Source organism: Populus euphratica, unplaced genomic scaffold, assembly GCF_000495115.2.
Source record: "Populus euphratica unplaced genomic scaffold, PopEup_1.0 scaffold280.1, whole genome shotgun sequence".
Classification (NCBI taxonomy): Eukaryota; Viridiplantae; Streptophyta; class Magnoliopsida; order Malpighiales; family Salicaceae; genus Populus; species Populus euphratica.
In genome coordinates, this window is record NW_011499979.1 from 421,445 (window position 1) to 443,821 (window position 22,377).

At 31.9% G+C, this 22,377-nt stretch overlaps 1 protein-coding gene across 1 annotated transcript; it reads right to left on the minus strand.

The window, feature by feature from the left end:
- Nucleotides 1–2,574: 2,574 nt before the first annotated feature.
- Nucleotides 2,575–10,022, minus strand: CNGC4 (cyclic nucleotide-gated cation channel 4). Its single transcript, XM_011046227.1, has 7 exons — nucleotides 9,343–10,022; nucleotides 6,638–6,853; nucleotides 4,652–4,965; nucleotides 4,389–4,497; nucleotides 3,718–3,954; nucleotides 3,317–3,403; nucleotides 2,575–3,173 (listed from the first exon to the last, which is right to left on the minus strand). Exons 1-7 carry the CDS (start codon nucleotides 9,925–9,927, stop codon nucleotides 2,658–2,660), a joined length of 2,064 nt encoding a protein of 687 aa, XP_011044529.1. The 5' UTR covers nucleotides 9,928–10,022; the 3' UTR covers nucleotides 2,575–2,657.
- Between the last annotated feature and the right edge of the window lie 12,355 nt (nucleotides 10,023–22,377).

A 22,377-nucleotide genomic window follows, 5' to 3' on the forward strand; every position in this document is an offset into this window, starting at 1 on the left:
AGTTAATTGGGCTTTTATTAGAAGAAATTAAAGTTCTGGGGTCAAAATATAATTTTTGAGAGTTAATTTGGTCAAATCAGGGGTTTAATTGCATCAATATTGAAGTTTGATAGCTAATTAGGGACTTAATTGAAGAAATCCAAAACCAAGTACCAAATTGTAAAACCATGCCTAAATTGAAGGCCTGATTTTGAATCTGACGCGTTTTGGCGCCAATTCTCATTTTAATGAAACGACGCGTTTTAGAAAAAACGATATTGTTTCATGCACTGTTTATAATATAAAAAAATGAGAAAACTCAAAACGATGTCATTTTGAACGGCACCATCATCTTCTTTCCCTGGACACGCATAGAACAAGGGAAGAAAATGTGTTTTTCTCCTCTATTTTCATCGATCTTTTTACCCACATTTCATCTTCAAAAAGACGTCGACACAACCCATTTTCCACATGCTGGAAGAATAGTAGAGAAGCGGCAGCACAGTGGCCGTCCTAGCCACGTCCCCTCCCTTGTTTTTGCCTATAAAAGCAGGGGAGGCAGCAACAGAAAAGAAAGAGAGAGAGAAAATAGGGGGGAGAAAAAGAAAGAGAGAAGGAGACCAAACCCAAGAAGAGAAGGAGACCAAACCTGAGGAGAGAAGAGAAGAAAAGAGAAACGAAAAAGAGAAGAGAAGCAGAAAAGTGTGAAAAACCGAGGAGAGAGAGAGAAGAAAAACACAGCAAAACAACGACCACCATGTCTCCGCCGCCAATAGCACCGCCAATCCCAAGTAACCTCTGCCTATCTCATCTCTTTCTCCTTTGCTTAGCCACCGTCTGCGTTTGCATGCAGAACGTGAATTAATTCATGTTCTGCAGCAAATGAGGGGGGTGGTTACTATATACATTAACCAGCCCATTGGGTTTTGGGCTCGGTCCGGCCCATTTAAAATAAATAAAAATTATTTTTTTAAATATTTTTAATTTCTCCTCTTTTTTTATTTATGTCTTTTTGCTTAGTATTGGTCTGTATTTTATGTCATAAAAAATACAAATCTAGTATTAAAAATACTCAATTTTTGTCAAAATTAAAAAAAATAAATGAAAAAAATGTTTTTGTGCATGTGGCCAAGTGTCTCAAAAGTTAAAAAAATCATATTATATTTTTCATACATTAAAAAAAATATTTTAGCATGTATTTTGACTTTAATAACTAGTTTATTAAAGTCAAGAAAACATTTATCAAAATTTCAAAAACAACAAAAAAATTATTTTGTTTTGTTTTTTGTATTAGGGATTATGAGGTTATACGTAACACGTATTCCTAATATTAAATAAAAAGTATTTTTTTATTTAATGACATAGAACATCTAGGTTTTTATCCGATAAGATAAATATCTCCTTACAAAGAAGGACTTTTCTTAAACCTTAAATAGACATATAATTAGACACCACAACATGATTTCATATTTTATCCTACAAAACAATGCAGTCTATCTTAGATAGAACGTATTTGGGGTGCTAATACCTTCTCTTTACGCAATTAGTCTCCGTACCCAATCTTTAAGACCAGTTAGGATTCCTAGTTACCAGAATACTAGGTGGCGATTCCTATTCAAATTTTTCACTACTAAGAGACAAAAATTCTTTGTCTCTTCATATCTTGCTAGAAATACATCATTTCCCAATCTTTTTATTGGATGGTGGATGATCGCCGCAACGCCGCACATGTGCAGCAATTACAATGAATATTTTAATGATTTTTTCACATCTTTTATTCTTATTTAATAGTATCAACATCAATTATTTTATTTTAGAAAGAAATTTGATATAAAAAGTCTATTATTGTTTCTTGTTTTAGGAAGATGATCTTATAGAAATTATGAATCTTATGAGAATTGATTAAAATAAACTAAAATTTTTAAATAAAATTGAGACATTATATAATTCTTAGAGGATAAATTAAAATACATCTATATAGAAGAATTTATTTTAAATGAAGATGGAAGAATTCTCTTTTTTTTTTGTTTTTTTTTCTTCTTCTTGAGTTGATTATCAAAAACTTAAAAGAAAAAAAAAAGTATATACATCAATTGATGGGATGCACGCAGGCACAAATACATACATTCTTTTTTTTTATAAGAATAGAAATTTTTTTGTTTTTTTAAAAAATTCCTTTGATTTTTTATAGGTAGAAAACTCTTAGAATGAAAGGGAACATTTATATAAGTTTGTGAAGAATTTATAAAATATTCTAATCAATGAAATGAGAGCGATTATCTTATTAAAAAAAAAAGATAAATGGAACTTATTTCTATTCATTATATATTAAATACCTGTTTAGTGAGAAAGCTTTAAAAAGGTTATTTAAGAAAAAAACATATATTTTAATTGAAAAGTACCTTTTAAGTTTATTCCTTTTCTACTTGAGTTTGAGTTTTGATTTTATTTTGAGTTATTTCTCTTCGATGGATTTTTTTCGCCATGAATATCCATCTTATGGCGCATCGAAGTTATACTTGGCCTCCGTTTATGAAATGGTAGGTTAATTGCTGCTATGTATTCTCTCTTTTTTGAAGTAATGGGGGCCTTATAGCCACTAAGCAAGCAGCCGAATAATATAATGCAACTGCCTTTCAACAACGAAATGTACCATAGTATACAGCAGTTGATCATTTTCAAAAGTCAAAATCATCTTGATTCGGCTTCGGTGAAGTTAAGAGAGCAGTATAGAGCCTAAGCCTATCCTCTCCTAAAGAAGAACACCTTGACAAAGGTCTTCTAGGCCTTATAAATGACAATGAGGTAAGCGTTAACCGATGCTTATACCTTCTCCAAGCCAGCTGAATAGCCACAGCAGCCCAAGTTCTCCATCCAGGTGAATAATACCTTGCACTTCTCTTAACTCTTTCCTTAACGAATGTGTACCTGAAATGTTGCGTCACATATTTCACGTCTTCAGCTTCTAGGCCAAAAGCCTCGGTGGTTTCAAGAGTGACCAACGTCGATGAAGACGGTGGCAAACGTTCGATAAAAGGTCTTCTCAGGCACCATGATAAGAGCTCATCACCACTGAAATTCCCAGGCCCTAGCATGCAACAACTTTTGACACCGTCTCTGAGAACTTGGCTACTTTGGAGATGTCCCCTTACTACAAATAACATTCTTTGGACAGGGTCTCCCTCCCTTGTAATCTACAAGAAATTCAACTAGTAATTAGGAATGTTGTACTTGTTCAAGAAAATGATTTTATTACTCGCGCGTGAGCAACTCTGCCCGCTCATGTTAACGTTTCCCGTACAGTAAATTTCTGCTTTGGATCAATAGAGGAACTTACTGTTTCTCCCTTTGTGAAGATGAGAGACTTCACACGGTCACAAATGTTCTCGAGGACCAAATCATCCATGTGTTGGAACAGTGGTACCTGAAACAGATTTTTGAAACAACCCCTCGAAAATTATAATTTGAAACCAGATAATTTGCAAAGCCCAGATCTGATTGGACTGAAAACGAATACTGTGGTTGGTCTTGAATCACAGGCCAATAAATGGAAAGCTCAGCAGTCTGTTCTTTTTAAAATATGCATGGACTAGAAGCCCATTGTATAATAGGAAGAAGATACAGTCAATATAATAATAATAAGAAAAACCACAATTTTGTTTTTTCTTAATGTATTTGACCCCACAGGGGAAAAAAATAAAGATAAAAAAGACAATAGCTGGGTACCCTGGCATTTACCTGTCTCACCAAATCCAGGCAAAGATGGTACTTGATGTCCCTCCTAAGGCCCTCAGGGAGGTTCCGAATCATCTCACATTCATCAACGCCCCTCATCGCTGCCCACCGTTGCCGCTCGTAGTTGCGCACTCGCTGCCGGAACCCCGTAGGCAAGTGCCTTTTCCTCATCCACCACTCTATATTCCTCATCTTCAATTGCATTGCTTGCTTCTTTGATGTGGTTGCATGCAAGAACACCTTCATGCACAAACAATGGTGTAAATATAATCTTCTTTCTCTTGATGATTACTACATATAAAAATGAAGTTTTGTAAAGGGAATTAAATTAGAAGAAGAAGACGAAGAATGGGTGCTGCTTTGAAAAACAGGGAACACTAGGTGGGCCCTTTAAAGCTCTATAGTTTTGCTGGACACTGCATAGTGGGCTGTCCCAATAAAACAACCCGCCCTTCGAATTTTTTATCAAAAGGAAGTCAAATGCATTCCTTGCAAGAATTGAACAGTGTGTCAGGTAAAATGGCCTTCACGAGTGGCCATTATCAAGCACAGTAAATACGGAATCTATTCAATTAATCAATGGGTAGCACCTGCCACATCAATGGGTAGTACCTGCCACTGTCACCTATCTACGAAGCATTAATAAATAGTAAAGTTGAATAAACTGAGATCACCTTGATATTCCCAATCAACATGGTGACCAAGAGCAGCCCACTCGTTAGAACAATGATGTTGAAAACAACCTCTAACCACTCAGTTGTGCTCTCCAGGTTCCCAAAAGTGCTGTGATGAAAACACATGATTGTCAGACAATTAAGAAGAAGAGTAACTATCGATGATGGTGTAATCTTGAATTTCTGTCTCGTGAGCCTTTTTGTTTAGTGTACGGTGTACTGCCGGAGTGAAAGTCCATGTTGAGGACCGTCGATCAAATTACCTGAGAGTCATTAGGCCCCAGAAGATAGGAAAGAGTATCTTCTCTAATCTGCTGTCATTGGTAACAAGCTGAACGGTCCATTTATATGCACCATAATCATATTTATCAGGGCTGTCTAAGCACATAGATCTTGCTTGCTTGTTATCCGCCCATGCCCATCTCGCCTTCTCCATCACTTTTCTTGTTGTTCCATAGTAAATAGGCTCTTTGCAAGACAACAATCCCAGGCCGCAACCTGGTGTTTCTATGCATTGTTCTTTCAAGCATTTTGCAGCCCTTTGAATTCCCAGCAAGTACCAACATGCTCCTGCTGCCTGCACACGTTCATTTGAATATTTTAAGAAGGGAAAATTCAGTCCTTCTAATAAATTAACATGTAAAAACAAGCATACTCTTCTTGATCCACTATTTAAATACAAAATGATGCACATCACTTTATGGTTTACAGTTGGAAAAGAGTAACTTTATGGTTTACAGTTGGAAAAGTGTAAGTTGTTTTTCACATTGCATTTTAAAAGTACTTTACAAAAATTAAAATTTTTATATTAAATTAATATATTTTTAATATTTTTAAATTATTTTTATATACTAATCTTAAATATAATTTTTAAAAAATAAAAAAATATTATTAGCATACTTTTTTTAATAAAAAACACTTTAATAATTAACCATGATTATATTTTAAAACATACTATAAAATGATAATTATTATTGATGGATTGGGTTTTTATTATATCCAGCGTAATTATTGGTTTTAAAATATTATTTTTTATTTAATATAAAATAAAAAAATAATATATATTTAAATTATGTTTGTATTAAATGACAATTTATGCTATATATATTGGTTTAAATTCGAATCAAATAATTTGAAGAGGCATTTAACAATATTTATACTTTATTTATTATTATATTAAAAAAAACAAAAAATAATTTGGATCGATATCTGTCAAAGAGATCAATTATCATGCTGTTTTACATTTCATCTTTATATGATTAAGAGATACTTCTTTAGATAACAAATTATATTTGTTTATTCAATGAAGAATCTTGCTTCGTGACTAGTTTCGCTACTTCCATGGCACTAGAATCCAGGGTCTAAATAATTAAAAGTTCAAAAGATAAAAAATAGAAGCTGATAAATTATTTCTTTTGAGAATCCCTTTTAGGACTTTTTATTCCGATCTGAGTATCGCAGTTGACAAAATTGTTTTCGCAGTTAATAAAGAAGTTCAAAACGTTAAAACATGTTCTGTTTTTTAATGCATTTCACGTAAAATAATATATTAAATTGATATATTTTTATAATATTTTTTAATTGTTTGATATGCTATGTTAAAAATTAAAAAAAAAACCCAAAAAAATCTAAAAATATCAAACACACACTTAGATTTTTGTTCCTTTAATTAGGAATTCTCCATATATACCCTTCTGTTTTTCTAAAATCCCAATGCTACAGAAGTTTTTAAATAACCCTTTTTTCTTAATTTGGTTTTTGAGTTTCTTTAGTTATTTAAAGTATTTAATTATGTGAGGTATTGTGATGTTTATAAAGATTAATTTGAGAAGAAAAATAAGATAAATTAAAATTTAAAAAAAAAAAGTACCAAACTTTTTTTATTAGTAATGTAGTGGAAAAGTACAAGATTAAAAACTATAGAGTTAACATTGAAACATTTTAAGCTATAAGTGGAACATTCATGAATTAATATGGAAAAAATATATTTATTAACTTATAATACACAACTACATATATAACCCATCTTTATCTTCTTCTTCACATGCATACGATTATCTGAATTTTTCTATGTAAAAAAAAAAAAAGATTATGTGAATTTCCCTTGGTGTCTATATACATTTCGATTTTGCGTGGCCAAAAGCATGGGACGCTGATATCTCACTTTAAGGACACAAAACTCAAGAACATACAAAAAGAAAGGCTTAAAACAACTAAATTAAAAAGATATATAGATAAAGGAAACTTACATGTGATGCAACAAAGTAAGCAATCATGTTGAGAGCGATTCCCCACCAAACAGTTCCAAATATATAGCCAGAGAGGCTTTGCATGCGTCGGAGGAGGCAGACGGAATAGTGTATTTTTGGGAGATATTGGAAGAGGAAAATGATCAGAAACACGTTCATCATTAGCGTTACTGATCCTTTTTGCAACAGAGATGGAATTGCCACCCATAAGACAATCTGCAGTGAGGAAAGCAAGCATATATCCTGTGTGTCAACTTCAACAAATCATGGACACTTTCTTTCTTTTTGTCACTTTCACTTTGCGTATACGAGGACCGTCATCTATAGATACATGCATGCAATGGCATTTCAAGCAATATTTGCTTTTGATGTATATGTTCAGCAGTATTTATTTCATCTATGGGATATTTTTATCAACTTTAACTGACTGATATGTATATACATTACGACAATGACTCCGAACAGTAATTCTGTCAAATTCAATTAATATTTTGCTTAAATATGCTGGAGTCAATATCAGTGAAAATATACCATAACCACCGCTAAAGTTAACATATATGCTACTATATATATACATATTTGAGAACAGTTAATATCAATGTGTTTGATATTATGATAATTTTTATAGTTGTGATTTTAAAAAAATAAATTTAATTACTCATATTACATTATTAAATAAATAATATTTTATATAAAATATTTTTTTTATTGTTTCATTAAACTATCTATAATTCTATTACGTATAAAGATAATCTATGTCTACAAAAACATCCTACATGCATGTGAGTCATCAGAACTAGCGAGTAGAATTATTTTGATTTGACTTGTAAGCTAATATATAGATATTCATGCGGCACCTACTAATTAACATATTGAAAAGTAAGCAAATATTCCTGCCCAAATTAAACTTCTTTATTTTCTTACTGCACAATTAACTATAAGTAATTTTCTTTGCATAGCAGCTTCTTACTGCGCAATTAACTGTAAAGTTACTTTTAATTTTTTCCCCTGAAGTTCCCATTTGAAAGTAACTTTATTGGCACCCACAATTTTCTGTCTACAACTTGCCTCCCAAACAGCTGCGACCACCATGTAATTGATAATGACTGTTTTGACATGAAAAACAACAGCACTCTCGTTGTTCCTTCTTAGACCTCCTTAATCTCATATATTTCACGTTCACCCGCCATTTGAGTTTCAGCTCAAAGCTATTGAATTAATAATCGAATCCTTCTACTGACTGAACTTATGTTCTGCTCGAAAATAGCATTTGTGGCAAGACACGTGACAGACACGTGCATAGGAGTAAATGATTGGAAACTTGGATGATGAAAAGCTAAGTCGAGACTCGATTTCAGAACCGGATTTACTGAGGCAGCATCTGCACCTATTCTTTACGCCCTAGAGGGAATATTTATAGCTGACTGATAATTAATGTGGGGGCCTGGACACCTTTTAGCCTTGAATTTGGTTTATGATAACATCATCATCTACACTTCCAGTCACACAGAGAACTCGTTTAATTCAGGAATCTAGAAACAGTACTAGATCATGTGTGCACTCATGGAATGCTCCATTATATGCACATAATTTATAGGAGTTTAGTCCAGATTTTTACTTTTATTTTTATTTTCTATTTCTTGTATGCGAGTCCAGATTAAGGAATATAGCTGTCCTCAACTACTGTTGAATGGCAAACAGCATTGAAGACTCGATTGAAATTAGCTTCCATTTCACTTTCTTATGGCAAATCAGTACTGGGTAATTTGTTAAAATGAAAGAACTAATCTCTGTGATCTGTAGTATTGAATTTTAAATTAAGTAATACATGAAAGTGAAGCATTCCATTTATATCAATTCACGTATGTTTCAGAAATCTAAAATTAACTTAACACAATCATTATTTATAGTTCGGGTTAATTATGTCTATGGGATTTGGTAAGTGCTTGAGAATGTACTGATTTTTATTTTTTGGTGTTTTTTAAAAGCGTATTTTATTTAAAAAAAAATTTAAATTTATATTTTTTAGTGTTTTTTTAATAAAAAAAATTTATATTTATATTTTTTAGTGTTTTTTTAATATTTTGATGTGCTGATTTTAAAAATTAAAAAAATCTTAATATATTTTGAAATTAAAAAAACTTTTGAAAAGCATTTGCATTACAATAACAAACATTATCTATGAATCATTATATATTACATAGTTAGTGAGGTGTGTAAACATATATAAAAACCCGGAAAAGGTTCTTTTGATTATGTTATATAATATGGCACGAAGTCAACTTCCCAACAAGCCTAATTAAGAAGGTGAAACCATAGAGCTCCTTCCAAAAACAAAGCATCAAATTGATCAACAGAGCGTTGTGTTTGTTTTCCATTACCCATTTTTATCCCTTTTTTTTTCTTTTCTAAATTGAAAAAACGACATGGCTAGATCACATGGTTACACTACTCTATATAGAGAGAGAGTTAACCTGCATGCCAAAAGAATCCATGGCTAAAAACAACTACTAGCATGGATTTGCATTTGTCACCTTCTCAAACACTAGCATACAAAAAATGTACTTAACAAATTATGAACATGCCCCTTGTGACATGTATGGGTTATATACTAGTTGCCATGACATAACAGATTCAATATGCTGGTGATAGTTACTTGAATGTAATTAATATTAATTACTGTTGTCATTTGCTGAAAATCTTACCTGGGGTAGAGGCAGAATAACGAAGAGATCAAAGAAAAATCCTTTCTTAGCCTTCAAGTACCTCAGAGCCGAGGAGCAAGGGCCGGCAACTCGGGACCCTCCTCTTTCTCCATCTCCACCACTTTCACCACCACCATGTGGTCTCTTGGCTATTTTCAGCTGCAACCACATGTTCCACAAGTACAAAACATCAGTCATGCACCGGAGAGCTGTGACCGTGATGGCAAACCACCCATCGACGAAGAGGCACATGCACGTGTCGCTTATTGAGAGGACGTAGAAGAAGAGAGGGTCCACAAAAAGTCCTGTGGCACACACGAGGAGAAAAACCCTATTCCATTCCTGAACCCATTTGCCTCTAGGGTCTAACACCTGTCCTAGAGACCACCCTCTTCTTTTAGAGCCACCACCACACAGATTCAAGAACATGCCTTTGCAATCTTGTGGACTTTCCTCCTCCACATCTTCTTCTTCTTCTTCATCATCATCATCTTCACCTTCATCTTCTTCACTTTCGCCGTCTTCATCTGTAAAATACTGAAAGTACTGTGCAGCATTTGAGTTTTCTTGGTGCTCACTAGCCATGAAAAGAGGTGAAGAGAGGGAGCTGGAGGAGGTGTTTAGGTTGGTAAGGGGAGAGCAATACACGTATGACTTTCTTTGGGGGCATGAATATGTATAAGAAACAAGGACACAACTGTAGACTGGAGAGATAGAAATTGAGAGAAACAAGATCCTTTTATTAAAGTACCAAAATACCCTTAGGCTGGTGTTCTGTTCCTCCATTATCTGCCTCTAATCCTTCACTTAATCAGATGAGTAATTATTAATAAATGAGTTAGAGCTAAAAAGTCAGCATAAACTCTGGATAATTGATTGCGTTAACAGCAATGGTAATTACCCAACACGTTTTTGGCATGTCTCTTCAATGACGCCATGTGAAATGTCAAAAAGTGTTTCTAACCCTACCTCGTAAACTTTTTCCAAAGCATTATACACATACAGACATGGAGAACATAAATACAATTTCAGTGCCATAATTAAACACTATTATATTAGAATATATTAATAAATATTATTTTTTGAGTTTTCATCAAAAATATCAAATGATATTATTTCCGTATGGGTTTGATGGCTAGTGGATTAATTACCTTCTACATTATTATTTTGAAATTAAATTCAAGATTTCTAAAAAAAAAAAAACAACCTTAACTCTTTCCTTTTAAGATGAGAATTAGATTAAAATAGAAAATGACATAAAAATATATACAATTGTCAAGAAAAATTATTCTAAGAGAACGATACAGTATAAAATTTTTAAATTCTGAACAATAAAATCTCAAAAAATCTAAACAGCTTAAAAACAAAGTTTATGTCTTGAATAATTAATTAATTTTTTATTTTAAAAATCTGATCAATTTTATCCTCGAGATAACTAGTGGTCGGTACTTAAAGAGAAAAAATATCACTGATATAAAAATATGTCTAATCAAAGTAAAAATCATGAGTGCAACGTTTGTCTAAGCCTGAAGCTAATGGGTTCGACGAACCGTTAAACCCATAGATGTTTGGGCTTAGTCATTGGCTGGGTCTAGTAGTTCATTAAACCCATAAAAATCTAGGCTCAGCGCGTGGTTGAGCCTAGAAATGATGGGTTATTGATTAGTACTTAAAAGTGTATTTTTATCATGGTTTTATATCATCATTTTGCACTTAAAGTATCAATAACTCCTTAACTAAAATATGTTTTATAATAATGTATCTAATAATATAAGATACCTATAATTTGTGGTAAATGTCTATTTTTAATGCAGGCCTATCACATAAATGAAAGGATTGAATGATGACTTGAAGAACTTAAATTGCAAGGATAAAGAGATGGCCAAACTTAGAAAAGAGATGTCGGTGCAATCCTATAAAGAAGGATCCAGGAAAAGACAAAAAAAAAATAGTACTTTATCAATAACCCCCCAAATCTTTGTGTATTATATTATACATAAAGATTTTGAAAATCTTTTGTCCCATACATGATTGTCGGGATGTTCAAATCTAAGATACTTGTCTTTACTAGTGGAAGGTGTCCTTTAAGAAACAAAATGGTAATGGCTTCTAATGTAACAATTAAGTGAATTTTAAGAGATTTGTGATGATATGAAAAGTCATTCATCTAACAATGAGAGTAAAAATATTTTTTTGTTTACAATCTTTGTCATTCTTACTAGTAACTTTTCTTTTACTTTTATTTTTTGTGCTTTTTGACAACCTGCTCCCATAACAAGAACTCAAATATCTTTTCCACCTTTGTTGCCAATCCAAAAAAAGAAAAAAAAAATACTTTATACACCTCTTTCATTAGGGCATTTCTTTCTCATTATCTCTTAGTCAGAATAAAATGGACCTTAGAAAAGTCAGATTTGATATAAAAATAGAAGTGTTCTTAAACTCAATGAGGAGTTCAGGTTTCAACTAGAGCCTGAAAAAAGCCATAAAAATAAGGGTCCATCAAACTGGGTCCCATAATAAAAGAACCTTTTTGCAAGATTTTTTTTCCTCACCATGTTAAAGATACTTGGGGGGGGGAGAGGTTACCCAGAACCTCATGGATAACATCCCTAGCAACATAAATGTTGAGGATGTAAAGTAAGTGGCTCGCTACCAACCAAGAGAGTATATGGCTCAAATATCTAATCATGCTGAGCGTATTAGTAAGCAAACCCTAGGATCTACTCAAGCTTATTTTGAAATTACCACCCTCATCTGCATGTATGCAATGAGGTACTTTTTTCTTCTTCAAGGATTTATGAGGGAGGTGTTTAGCCACTATTAGCTAAGTTCAGGGCAACTGTATTTCAATAGATGGACAATTATGTGTTCCTTTAAAAAAATTTATAGGATCGTTGGGCTTGAGCCTACAACTAACATTTCTAGAAAATGCTACTAGCTGGTCGCCAACATCGATAGTAGCAATGACATGCACTAGTTCTTCACCTTCATCAATAAAAATAACAACATTATAAAGGACATGTTATCTGAAAAGTTAATGTATATCAAGAAATAGAAAGGGAGATGGTTAGTCATGAGATTCATCGGGATAATCAAACCTAGTGAGGGGCTAGAGTTAGTTTAGGGTTGTTCTCATCACTAAAAGGTCCCTCTTCATAAAGTAAACAATAAGCCTCGCATGGCCTTAGATAAGGAGAAAAATTATGTTTTGCTAGCCTCAACTTCAACTAAATATGAAGTCAATAATATGGTCAAATGTTATTACTAAATTCTCTTGCAAAATACATTGATTTTCTGTATTTTTTTTCTCCTTTTTTTCTCCTTTCTTTAGTTTTGATAGCTGAAGAAAAAAATTCAACAAAGCTTGTAAAAGAGAGTTTACCCTAGGGATTTTTATCTTATATATCTAATTAAGGCATAGGTGATAAAGGACCTCCCTATCCTTATGAACTCTCCACTTCTAAGGGTTTTGTTTCTAAAAAGATAATGATAAGAGTTATAGCCCTTATAAAGATGAAGGGTACTAATCTTCCCCCATCCAGGGAAGAAATGAATATAACTCCTCCTGTTGTAATCGTGGAATTCTATGTTTTAGTCCCTCATTTAAAGGTTTATGTGGTGGTATTTTCTCTACCACAGATTCCTATATTATTAACTGAGGAAGCAATGGGTGGGACTTCCACGAGGGCTGACCCCAGGAGTTCAATGACACCTTTTCTCAAGAGGTTTTTAGTTGCTCTCTCTCACAGATTCCTCTATTATTAACTGAGGAAGGAGTGGGTGGGACTTCCACGAGGGCTGACCTCAGGAGTTCAATGACACATTTTCTCAAGAGGTTTTTAGTTGCTCTCTCTTTGATTTTCCTATCTTATTGGAAGGAAAGTAGGAACTCATGAAGGTCATGGTTGCAAGAAAAATAGGCCTTGGTAAGGCTGGCCTCAAGGTAATGAGAACATTGAAGAGAGTTCTTACCATCTCATCAAACATCTCAGCAATGTTAGATGAAAGCTTCCATTGTTATTTGGCTTTAACTAGCCAAATGGCTTTTAATGTAAGAAATTTTTCTTTTTTTTATTTGGTTTAATGATTTTTTTTTTTAACATTTACCATTAACATCACTTCACAATATAAACCCATTATCAAGGCATTAAGTGACCAAAAAAGGTCATATAAGGGAGGTTATAGCTATGAATATAGGAAACCAAGATGCTTTTAAATAAATGCAAAGAGAAAAAACTATTATAAAGGCCAAACTACGGAGTATTGAGAAAAGACTATTATAAAGGCCAAACTACGGAGTATTAATGTGGATTATTCCACTTTAAAAGACCAAGCATAAGATCTTGTCTTTGAGCTGGGCTCTTATGAAATAACATTTGAGGCTGCCTACAAACAGGTGGTTCCCTTGAGACAGGAGCTTGAAGCAAAAGCTTGCTAAGCTAGTCTACAAGCTAAAATTATTGCTACACAAGCAAAGCTTCTTGCTACAAGGGAAGAGGTTTGGCGCTCCCAGACAAAGTTGAAGACTTTAAGGGACTCTTTTTAAAGAGTTTCGTGGATTTTTCAGAGGGTTTGCAACTTTGAGTGAAATACTGAGAGATAAGATATTCTTTTCCTTGTCCAACCTATGTTTCTTCAATCTCTCAATAGGAAAACAAGTTGATTTTAGTGCAGTCTTTCACCTATTCCCACTCCCTAATTTCATAGACATTTTCTCGATTAAAGCCACTACAATCGAAAGGGGGGAGTACCTTGACAAAGAGCCTAAGCTGGATTTTTAAACCTTTTTAAAAATGTATATATGTATTCTTCTTTCATGTACATTATATTTCTTTCATGATTCTTTTATCTCCATATTGCTCTTTATGAGTTTAAAGTCCTTGTGTCAAGTTCTTATCTGGATCTAATACATGTACTAAGAAAATTATTTATGTATCCAACACCCATACTTAAAAGATTTATGGGTCAAACATTTATACTTAAGAGAATATTATTAAGTCTAAATTTCTAGATCCAACACCTATACTTAGGAGAACATTTATGGTTTTTTAAATTTTAAACTTTTCCTAGCCTTAACCAAGGTTAGAAAAAGATATATCTCTTGCTTGTAATGGAGAAAAGAGGCTCGGTCTCAAGTAGATTTCTAGATAGATTTGTAATGGATTGTTAAAAAGAGCCTTCTAGGTAGGCGATGGAAATTTATATTGGTGTCCTTAGGCAAGACAATGTTCATCCCATCCTTAAAGAGAAGTGCAATTGCACTAAGAAGACTAAGTCAATCTTTTTTAAGGTAAAGTGTGTCGTAACATTAAAAAGACAATGATTATTTCCAAAGTAATTATGTTATCACACTAGATACGGTAAATTCATCTCATCCTTAAAAGGTTAAAGGGTTGTCATTCTAGAAAGATCGTATCTATTCCCGTTGATGAGAAAGTGTTTATCCCATCCTCAGAAAAAATGTATGATTATAATAGAAAGACCAAGTCAATCTCTTCCAAGATAAAATGTATTGTAACACTAGGGAGATGTTAATTCTTTCAAAAGTAAATGTGTCATCACATCAAGGAGAGTAAATTCATCCAATTATTGGAAGGTTGAAAGGTTATTGTCATGAAAAGACCTTATTCATCCCCATTGCTAAAACAATATCTATCCCATTCTTAGCGAGATGTATGATTATACTAGGAAGACCAAATCAATCTTTTTTAAGGTAAAATGTGTCATAACATTATAAAAATATTGATTCTTTTCAAAGTAAATATGTTATCGCACTAGGGATAGTAAATTCATCTTATCATTAGAAGGTTGAAGAGTACTTAGGGAATAAAAAATATTATTGTGTTCAACCCTTTAATATATATATATGTGTGTGTGTGTGTGTGTGTGTGTGTGTGTGTGTGTGTGTGTGTGTGTGTGTGTGTGTGTGTGTGTGTGTGTGTGTGTGTGTGTGTGTGTGTGTGTAAACCCTTTAATATATGTGTGTGTGTGTGTGTGTGTGTGTGTGTGGGTATAGACATATATATATTCTTTAATAGCACTTCTATTAGGGGTCATAGTCTCAATTCTACAAGAAAAAAGAATAGAGTTTCTCTTGTAAATGTCTTATAGGTGATCTTCAGATAGACTTCGTTAGATGTACATTTTGAACCAATATTATATTGTTCCTGTTAAAATCTAGAACATGAAAGTTTAAGGCTCCAACTACGTCTGTGAAGTTAATAAATGCATAACCCAGATTTTCTCATCTTTATCAATTCCATGAGCATGAACAAAGAATCGTGTTTTGATTTTGGACGATCAATTTATTATGTAGCATTTTTTGCTTCTTATCCAAGAATGTTGAAGCTTTGACGGAATGAATATGTTGATGGTTGTAATAAGGTCCATGACGTGTCTCTTTTCAAGAGGGTCTTAACTCTTTACCTTTGATATTGATTTGGGATATCAATAAACAACCCTTGAAAAATAATTTATGGTTATTTTTAATATTTTCCACAAATGACATTATTGATGATGTCTTAAAAAATCCAAGTAGCTTAGAGGTAAGGCTTATATCTTGGATAATTGGTTAATTATTTCATTCTAGAAATCTAATAAATTCTCCTCTTGAGATGACGGGTGGTTGGTGACTAATGCTTGCAAAAAGATTCAATTTGGTGAATTTGGGACTCTCTATTAATTAAGTCATTGATTTTTTTAGAGAAAATATAATAATTTTATAGATAGATACTTTAAAAAATAAATATACAATAGAGAATGAAGATTTTCAACCTCATGGTTGAAGGATTTATAGCTTATTTATAGTCTATAAATTTTTTTATGGAGAGAAAGGGTAAAAACACAGTATTGTCCTAATCGTATTAAAAAGAAAAATATACTTGACACATATATTAATGTTGATGGAATATGTTTTTGACATATGTATTGACACATTTATTAATGTTGATGGAATATATTTTTGATATATGTATTTCATAGAAAAAATATCATTGATATATGTGTTAATGTTGATGGAAAATATCTCTAAAATATGTGTTAAAAAGAAAAAATATTCCTGATATAAAAATATATCTTATTAGAGTAAATTATAGGTACAACGCTTAGCTGAGCTCAAAGATTATAAACTTAGTAAGTTGTCAAACTTATAGATATTTAGACTTAGTATTTGATTTACTTAGAGATCAAAGCTATAAAAATATGAGATTAGTGCTTTATTGAATTTAAAAATAATAAATTATCATTTTATTCATTTGTTTAGAAGATAGAATTTAGGGGGGGGGGGGGGGGGAATTGATAGTCCATCACTTTGATTAATTCGTTTTTTTTTTCTTTTTGTATACAAGATTATTGAAACCCTCGTTTGAATTGAAATATCTCATGCACTGGTGGTCATGAGAGTCTACAAAGAAAAAGTTAGATAGAAATGAAAACAAACAATCATCCCGTGATCCTCTTGATTCTAGAAACTTGACTAAAAAATTTATAGCATTTAGTAATAACGTGGCAAAAAATTTATATTGAGAATTAGAATCTTAGTTTTTTTTTATGATTTGTTAAATTCTCTTTTCTTTTCTATATTTTTTATAGTAAAGTTAAAAGTTAAGTATTAATACAAAGTATCTTAGTTTTAATACTTAATTAAGTAAATATTAGCTGCTAATATCTTAGAGACATTCGTTTATTTTAGAAGACTTATATTAAAGAAAAAATGATAAATCTTGTTCAAAAAACACGAGAGTGTCCTTATCCCCTTTTATAATGGCATCCTTATTTACAAACTTTTAATCCCGCTTTCATGATTGTGTATGTCTAGTCTAATTAGAAAGGGATTTTTTAATATAAAAAATATCAAGCTCATTAAGAAGTTCTTCCAAAAGGGAGGAACATACAAACTATTTATTAACTCCATAAAGAACGCTACTATAGCAAAAATTCAATTTAATTAGAAAGGGATGTCGATGTCGTCTCAATCGGAAAATAAATAATAAGAATATCTAACATAATATATATATATATATATAGTTTAGGAGTGTGGTGTAATGTAATTTGGATTGAGTGGTTAAATTTTAGGATATAGATGAGTATCTTTATCTAAAATTAACAAGAGGGGGCGTATTATCTTTAAAATCATGTTAAGAGTGTGGTGTAATGTAATTAAAATTATATTTTACTTCAATTATAATATTAAAAATATTTAATTAATTAAACACAAGTTATACTTTTGTGTAGATTATAGTAAAAGCTTTTTCTTGAATCTCAATTGACAAAAGATTATAATTTTTAAATTTAAAAAAATCTATTTTTTTAAACTATAATAAAAAACTATTACAATGATAAATATACTAACCATGTTAATATTTAAAAACATGATTTGAGCCATGATTTTTAAAAATTTAAATTTATTTTATTTAAAATTAATTTTTTATATTTAATTTTTTTTAATATACTAATATAAAAAATAATTTTAAAAAAATAAAAAAATATTATTTTAATAATTTAAAATAAAAAAACATTTTAAACTATTATCATCACCGTACGGCAATCTCAACATAAAGATAAATTTAGAAATATGGTACAGATCATATTTTTTAAAAATTTAATTTTTTATATTTTAAATAGTTTTAATATACCAATTTTAAAAATTATTTTAATATATTTTAATATAAAAAATTATTTAAAAAATAATTATAATCACACAACAGGAGCTAAGGCGGTGAAGTAACTGTGCGCAACTGTTTTGCCATTAATTTACCAGGAAACAAGAAAATTGATATGTATATAACTCAGCGGGACCCTCGGTATATCAGGACAAAGGATTTTTAGCTACTATACTTTTGATGACTGCCCCAGCAAGAGTGTGGATGAAGGCAAGGCACTCCTGTCATGTCACAACTTTAAAAAACACATATATGTTCATGCATGCTGTGCCAAAATGCTGGGAAACCCAAGCTTTCACTTTAATGATAACTGTCATGTCTTTCTTCGGCGCTGTGTACGGGCTTGTTTAATGAGGTATTTAAAAAAAAAAAAAAATTTAATATTCTAATATTAAAAATAATTTAAAAAATAAAAAATAATCAAAATCATACTTCTAAACATGTTTTTACAGCAATTATATGTTCGCAAATTGGATAATTATTAGTTTTTAAAATGTTTTTATTTAAAAATATATTAAAATAATATTTTTAGTTTTTAAAATTTATTTTTTTATTTTACCATATTAAAATAATTTTAAAAAAAATTAATAAGATGCGTGCCTTTTATTCCTTATATATTATTTCAAAGGGAATATTGGAGTTTTGATTAATTAAGTTTAATTGATGTAATATTATTTTTTAACTGTTGAATAGAAAATAAAAAGAGAAATTCATGGATATTTCAAGACAATTGCACTTCTATAGCAATAACCCAAATTGCTGAAGGTTAATTAAATCCAAAACATTATCATTATATATATAGTGCTATCGGAACTTACACCAAGGTGAACCCGCTACGGTTGCAGTTCGGAGGTCTAACCGGTGGTTTACTCATTATAGCTGAACCACCATGGATCTTTTTGTAATAATATATACAAAATCTTCATATATTTATTATTCTTTTACCGTGTTAAATATTATGGTAAAAATATATTTATCTAACATTACAGTAGAATAATAATCTAGAACATAAAAATTAAAAGCTAGCGGTTTAAGAACCGGCCTCCCACTAGGTTAACTGATTCATCAATTTAACTAGATCGTCCAGTCGGTTTTTCTTTTTAATTTACTGTGTAAACAATCCTCCCTAAGAATTGATCAGTTCTTTTGAGTTTTGATTCACCGTTTTTTTTTTTTAGATATAAACACACACACAAACACCAACGTTATTCATGTCAATCATTGTCTTCTTTCTTTCACGAAATTTGGAATTATTTGACCACCTGTCCAAATTTTAATCAATAGGAAAGGGACTGTACGTTGGCTTGATTGCTAAGGGGAGCGGAGGTTATGCTCTTTTTGATGATAATCGAGAGAGCTTGCGGCTATGCTCGAAGTCGATCTATGAAGGATATGGTTAAATTGTGAAAGCACGGGGACATTTTAGGAAACTTAAAAGAGAGAAACGGAGGGGGAGGACGAGAGGAACTATACGTGAGGAAGGCGAGAAGGTCAAGAGAAGGACTGGGGGACGGTTGCGGTCTTATTCACATATAAGTTTGAACAACTGCAGGTTCCATGCAGTTTCGTCCCTTTTGTCTGTTTGCCCATCAATTATCTTTTTGATACCTAGGAATTCATGGACGTGAACGACGCAACTTCTTCTTCCAGCTAGCCACCAAGAACTAACAGGTAAGCAGTGATGAAGGGCCGTTAGCCCATCGAACACACCACTGCCCTCAGCATATGCAGAACAAAACATCCTCTCTCTCTATCTCTCTCAGCAGCCCGGCTCTATTTTTATTTTATTTTAAGTTAACGTGTTTTAGAGTATGGTTATAGTTATTTTTAAAAAATTAATTTTGACACCAACATCAAAAAAGTATTAATTTAAATAAATAAAAAAATCAAACTTTTTGAAAATGCTAAATCAAATAGGACCACCGGTAACAATTTGGATGGTTAATGGAAGGTGAGACTGTTGTTTCAGAAAGCATGTGAATGATTGCAGAGTTAATGCAAGAAAATGGACAAGACAGATTGCAATTGTACATACCTAGCTAGCCAGCCATGGCCCTCATATGTGATTCCATGGCACATGGATGAGCTCTTGTTGATGGATGTATAATAAGTTTCAAAGTTTTTTATTTAAAAAAAAAGAGAGAAAATTAAAATTTTATTATGCTAGATAAATTAGAAGCTCATTGTAGGCTTTGCTTCTAGGTAGAAAGAGATTTTTTTTATACTGTGAAAGCAACCAAATCTTAGACGATAAGATGGAGATCTTTCCATCTAACGTAGAGTTTGTAATGTGGCTAGCTTCCAGAATACAAATAGAAGTTGGCCCTTCTAACTGGTATATACTTTATTGCATTTTCCCAGATACAGACATCTTGCTTTGCAGAATTCGGCTGGGATCTCTGGCCCATAATGCTGAATACGCCATGCTAGGGAGTGGCGTGTTTGATTCAATTTCAAACATGGCTTGAGCAAGAAAGGAAAGTCTAGTGCTGATTGATTTGCTTGCCACACTGGGGCCTTCGATCTCGTCATCGAACGGTCTGGGTGCCCTTATTATTGGATGATGTTATGGATGCTTTCCGTCGCCAGGCATTAGCCTTTCTATTCTTTGCTCTCTTGTGCCAAAAACAGTCGTCAATTAATGAAGATTTGGTGGCGTATCACTGCCAGTACGGTGCAATTTGTATCAATATGCGGTCTCGTTTGCTGTCAAACAAACCAAAACAAGATGTTCTTTTACTGTTTTGCGTTTAATGTCCATGCTTTCGCAAGCTTTTTTGCTCACTTCTTTACATTTTGATCTTTGAAGTTTATAGTTTTTTTTTTAATTCAATCACGTCACTTTTTATTTTCAATTGCATCATTTTCATTTAAAGCTATGCTTGTGTAATTTCATGAACTCGAATTATTTGTTTTGCTTTTTCTTCACTCATTTTATCAGTATGTCATTAAACATTTCAGTTATAAAATACATTTTGACTTCTTTTTAAAAATAAAATAGAGAGATTCAGGATCAAGATCGATATGAAAGGGGAGATAGGGCTTTTTTTTTTCATGAATAGCACACAAGTTCCATTTGATCCCTCAAATTTCAATTTTTTTTCCTTTTCTATCCCTATTTAAGGTTATTATGTTTTAATTTTAAATTTTATTTTTATCACATTTCAATAATTGAAATTCCAGCAAGAAAAGAGATAGTAATTTAAAAAAAAATTAAAGAGAGAAGATCTTGGATGGTTGGATTACGAATACTATTAACTCTGATTTTGGATTTTATGGATTTATCTTCAAGAAATAAACTTAATAGAGATGGTTTCCACCTTCGATCACGCCAAAAAAAAAAAAGATTTGAGCTTTAATTTTCTTTTCTTTGGTTTTGAGTTTTTAAGCATATTAAAGTGCGTTTTGGGTTTAAAATGGGTTATTGAGCTTTCTATGAAGATTTTCATGTTCTTTTAAGGTGGAAAATTGAGTTTTTAATATCTAAATATGTCGGATACTGATTTTTTACCCAACTTTATTGATTCAAGTGTAAACCAAATTCCATGTCATCATCTAAATAAATAAAAAATTGCAAGAAGAAAATAAAATAGATGCCTAGGTCTGCTTTGCTAGGCCCAAGCACTGAAGCTTTTTGTCTAAATGTCAAGCTTGTGGGTCTAGTTTTTAAGGCCTGCACTCCTAGTCTTAAAAAAGATTTTGTTTATTTTCTTAATTTTGGAATGATTTTCTTAATTAAAAGAAAAAATTACCATGAGCATCCTATAATTTAATCTATTTTATATTTTGTCTTCATTATTTTGAAAATAATAGAAAACATCCTCGGTCAATAAAAAATTTTAATCAATCAAAATGAATAAAATAATCTCATATATATTATATCAAAAGACCCAAAAACCTAATCATTCTTTCTCTTTACCTTTTGACTCTACTTAGAATTAAAAAAATAAAAGATCTCATTTATTCAACATCTATAAAAAATCAATTTCCTTGTTAAGAGAAATGGTGTGTTAGTGAGAAAAGTTTCTTGGGTGGCTTGCAACAAAACATTTACAAGGTATTTTGTGGTGTTTTCAAGTAGGAATTTTTTAAAGGAAATCTATGAATTTGGCCTTTTATTTGAGTTGTAAGATTTCTCTATGGTGGATCATAAGTGAGTTAATTTGTGGAGAAAAAGGTCATGAGAGAGACTGTGAAAGCGCTAAAGAGAAATGTGTTGTGGAGGTTGTGCTTTCACTATTGGTTGGTTTAGTCGGCGGGGAAAGAGGTTTGAGTTGTTTGACAATGAGGGTGATTTTAGAACAGATAGAGACAATCTATCCATAAAGGTTAATCTTTCATTTAGATTCTCATATCCTATTATCAAAGTAAA

Excerpts from the sequence above, each read along its gene's own strand:
- CNGC4 (XM_011046227.1), bottom strand. The coding sequence starts at position 9,927 with ATGGCTAGTGAGCACCAAGAAAACTCAAATGCTGCACAGTACTTTCAG. Across the intron at positions 4,966-6,637 it reads CTTACTTTGTTGCATCACAT|GCAGCAGGAGCATGTTGGTA; the intron begins GTAAGTTTCCTT and ends GAACGTGTGCAG. Across the intron at positions 4,498-4,651 it reads TGGGGCCTAATGACTCTCAG|CACTTTTGGGAACCTGGAGA; the intron begins GTAATTTGATCG and ends TTTTCATCACAG.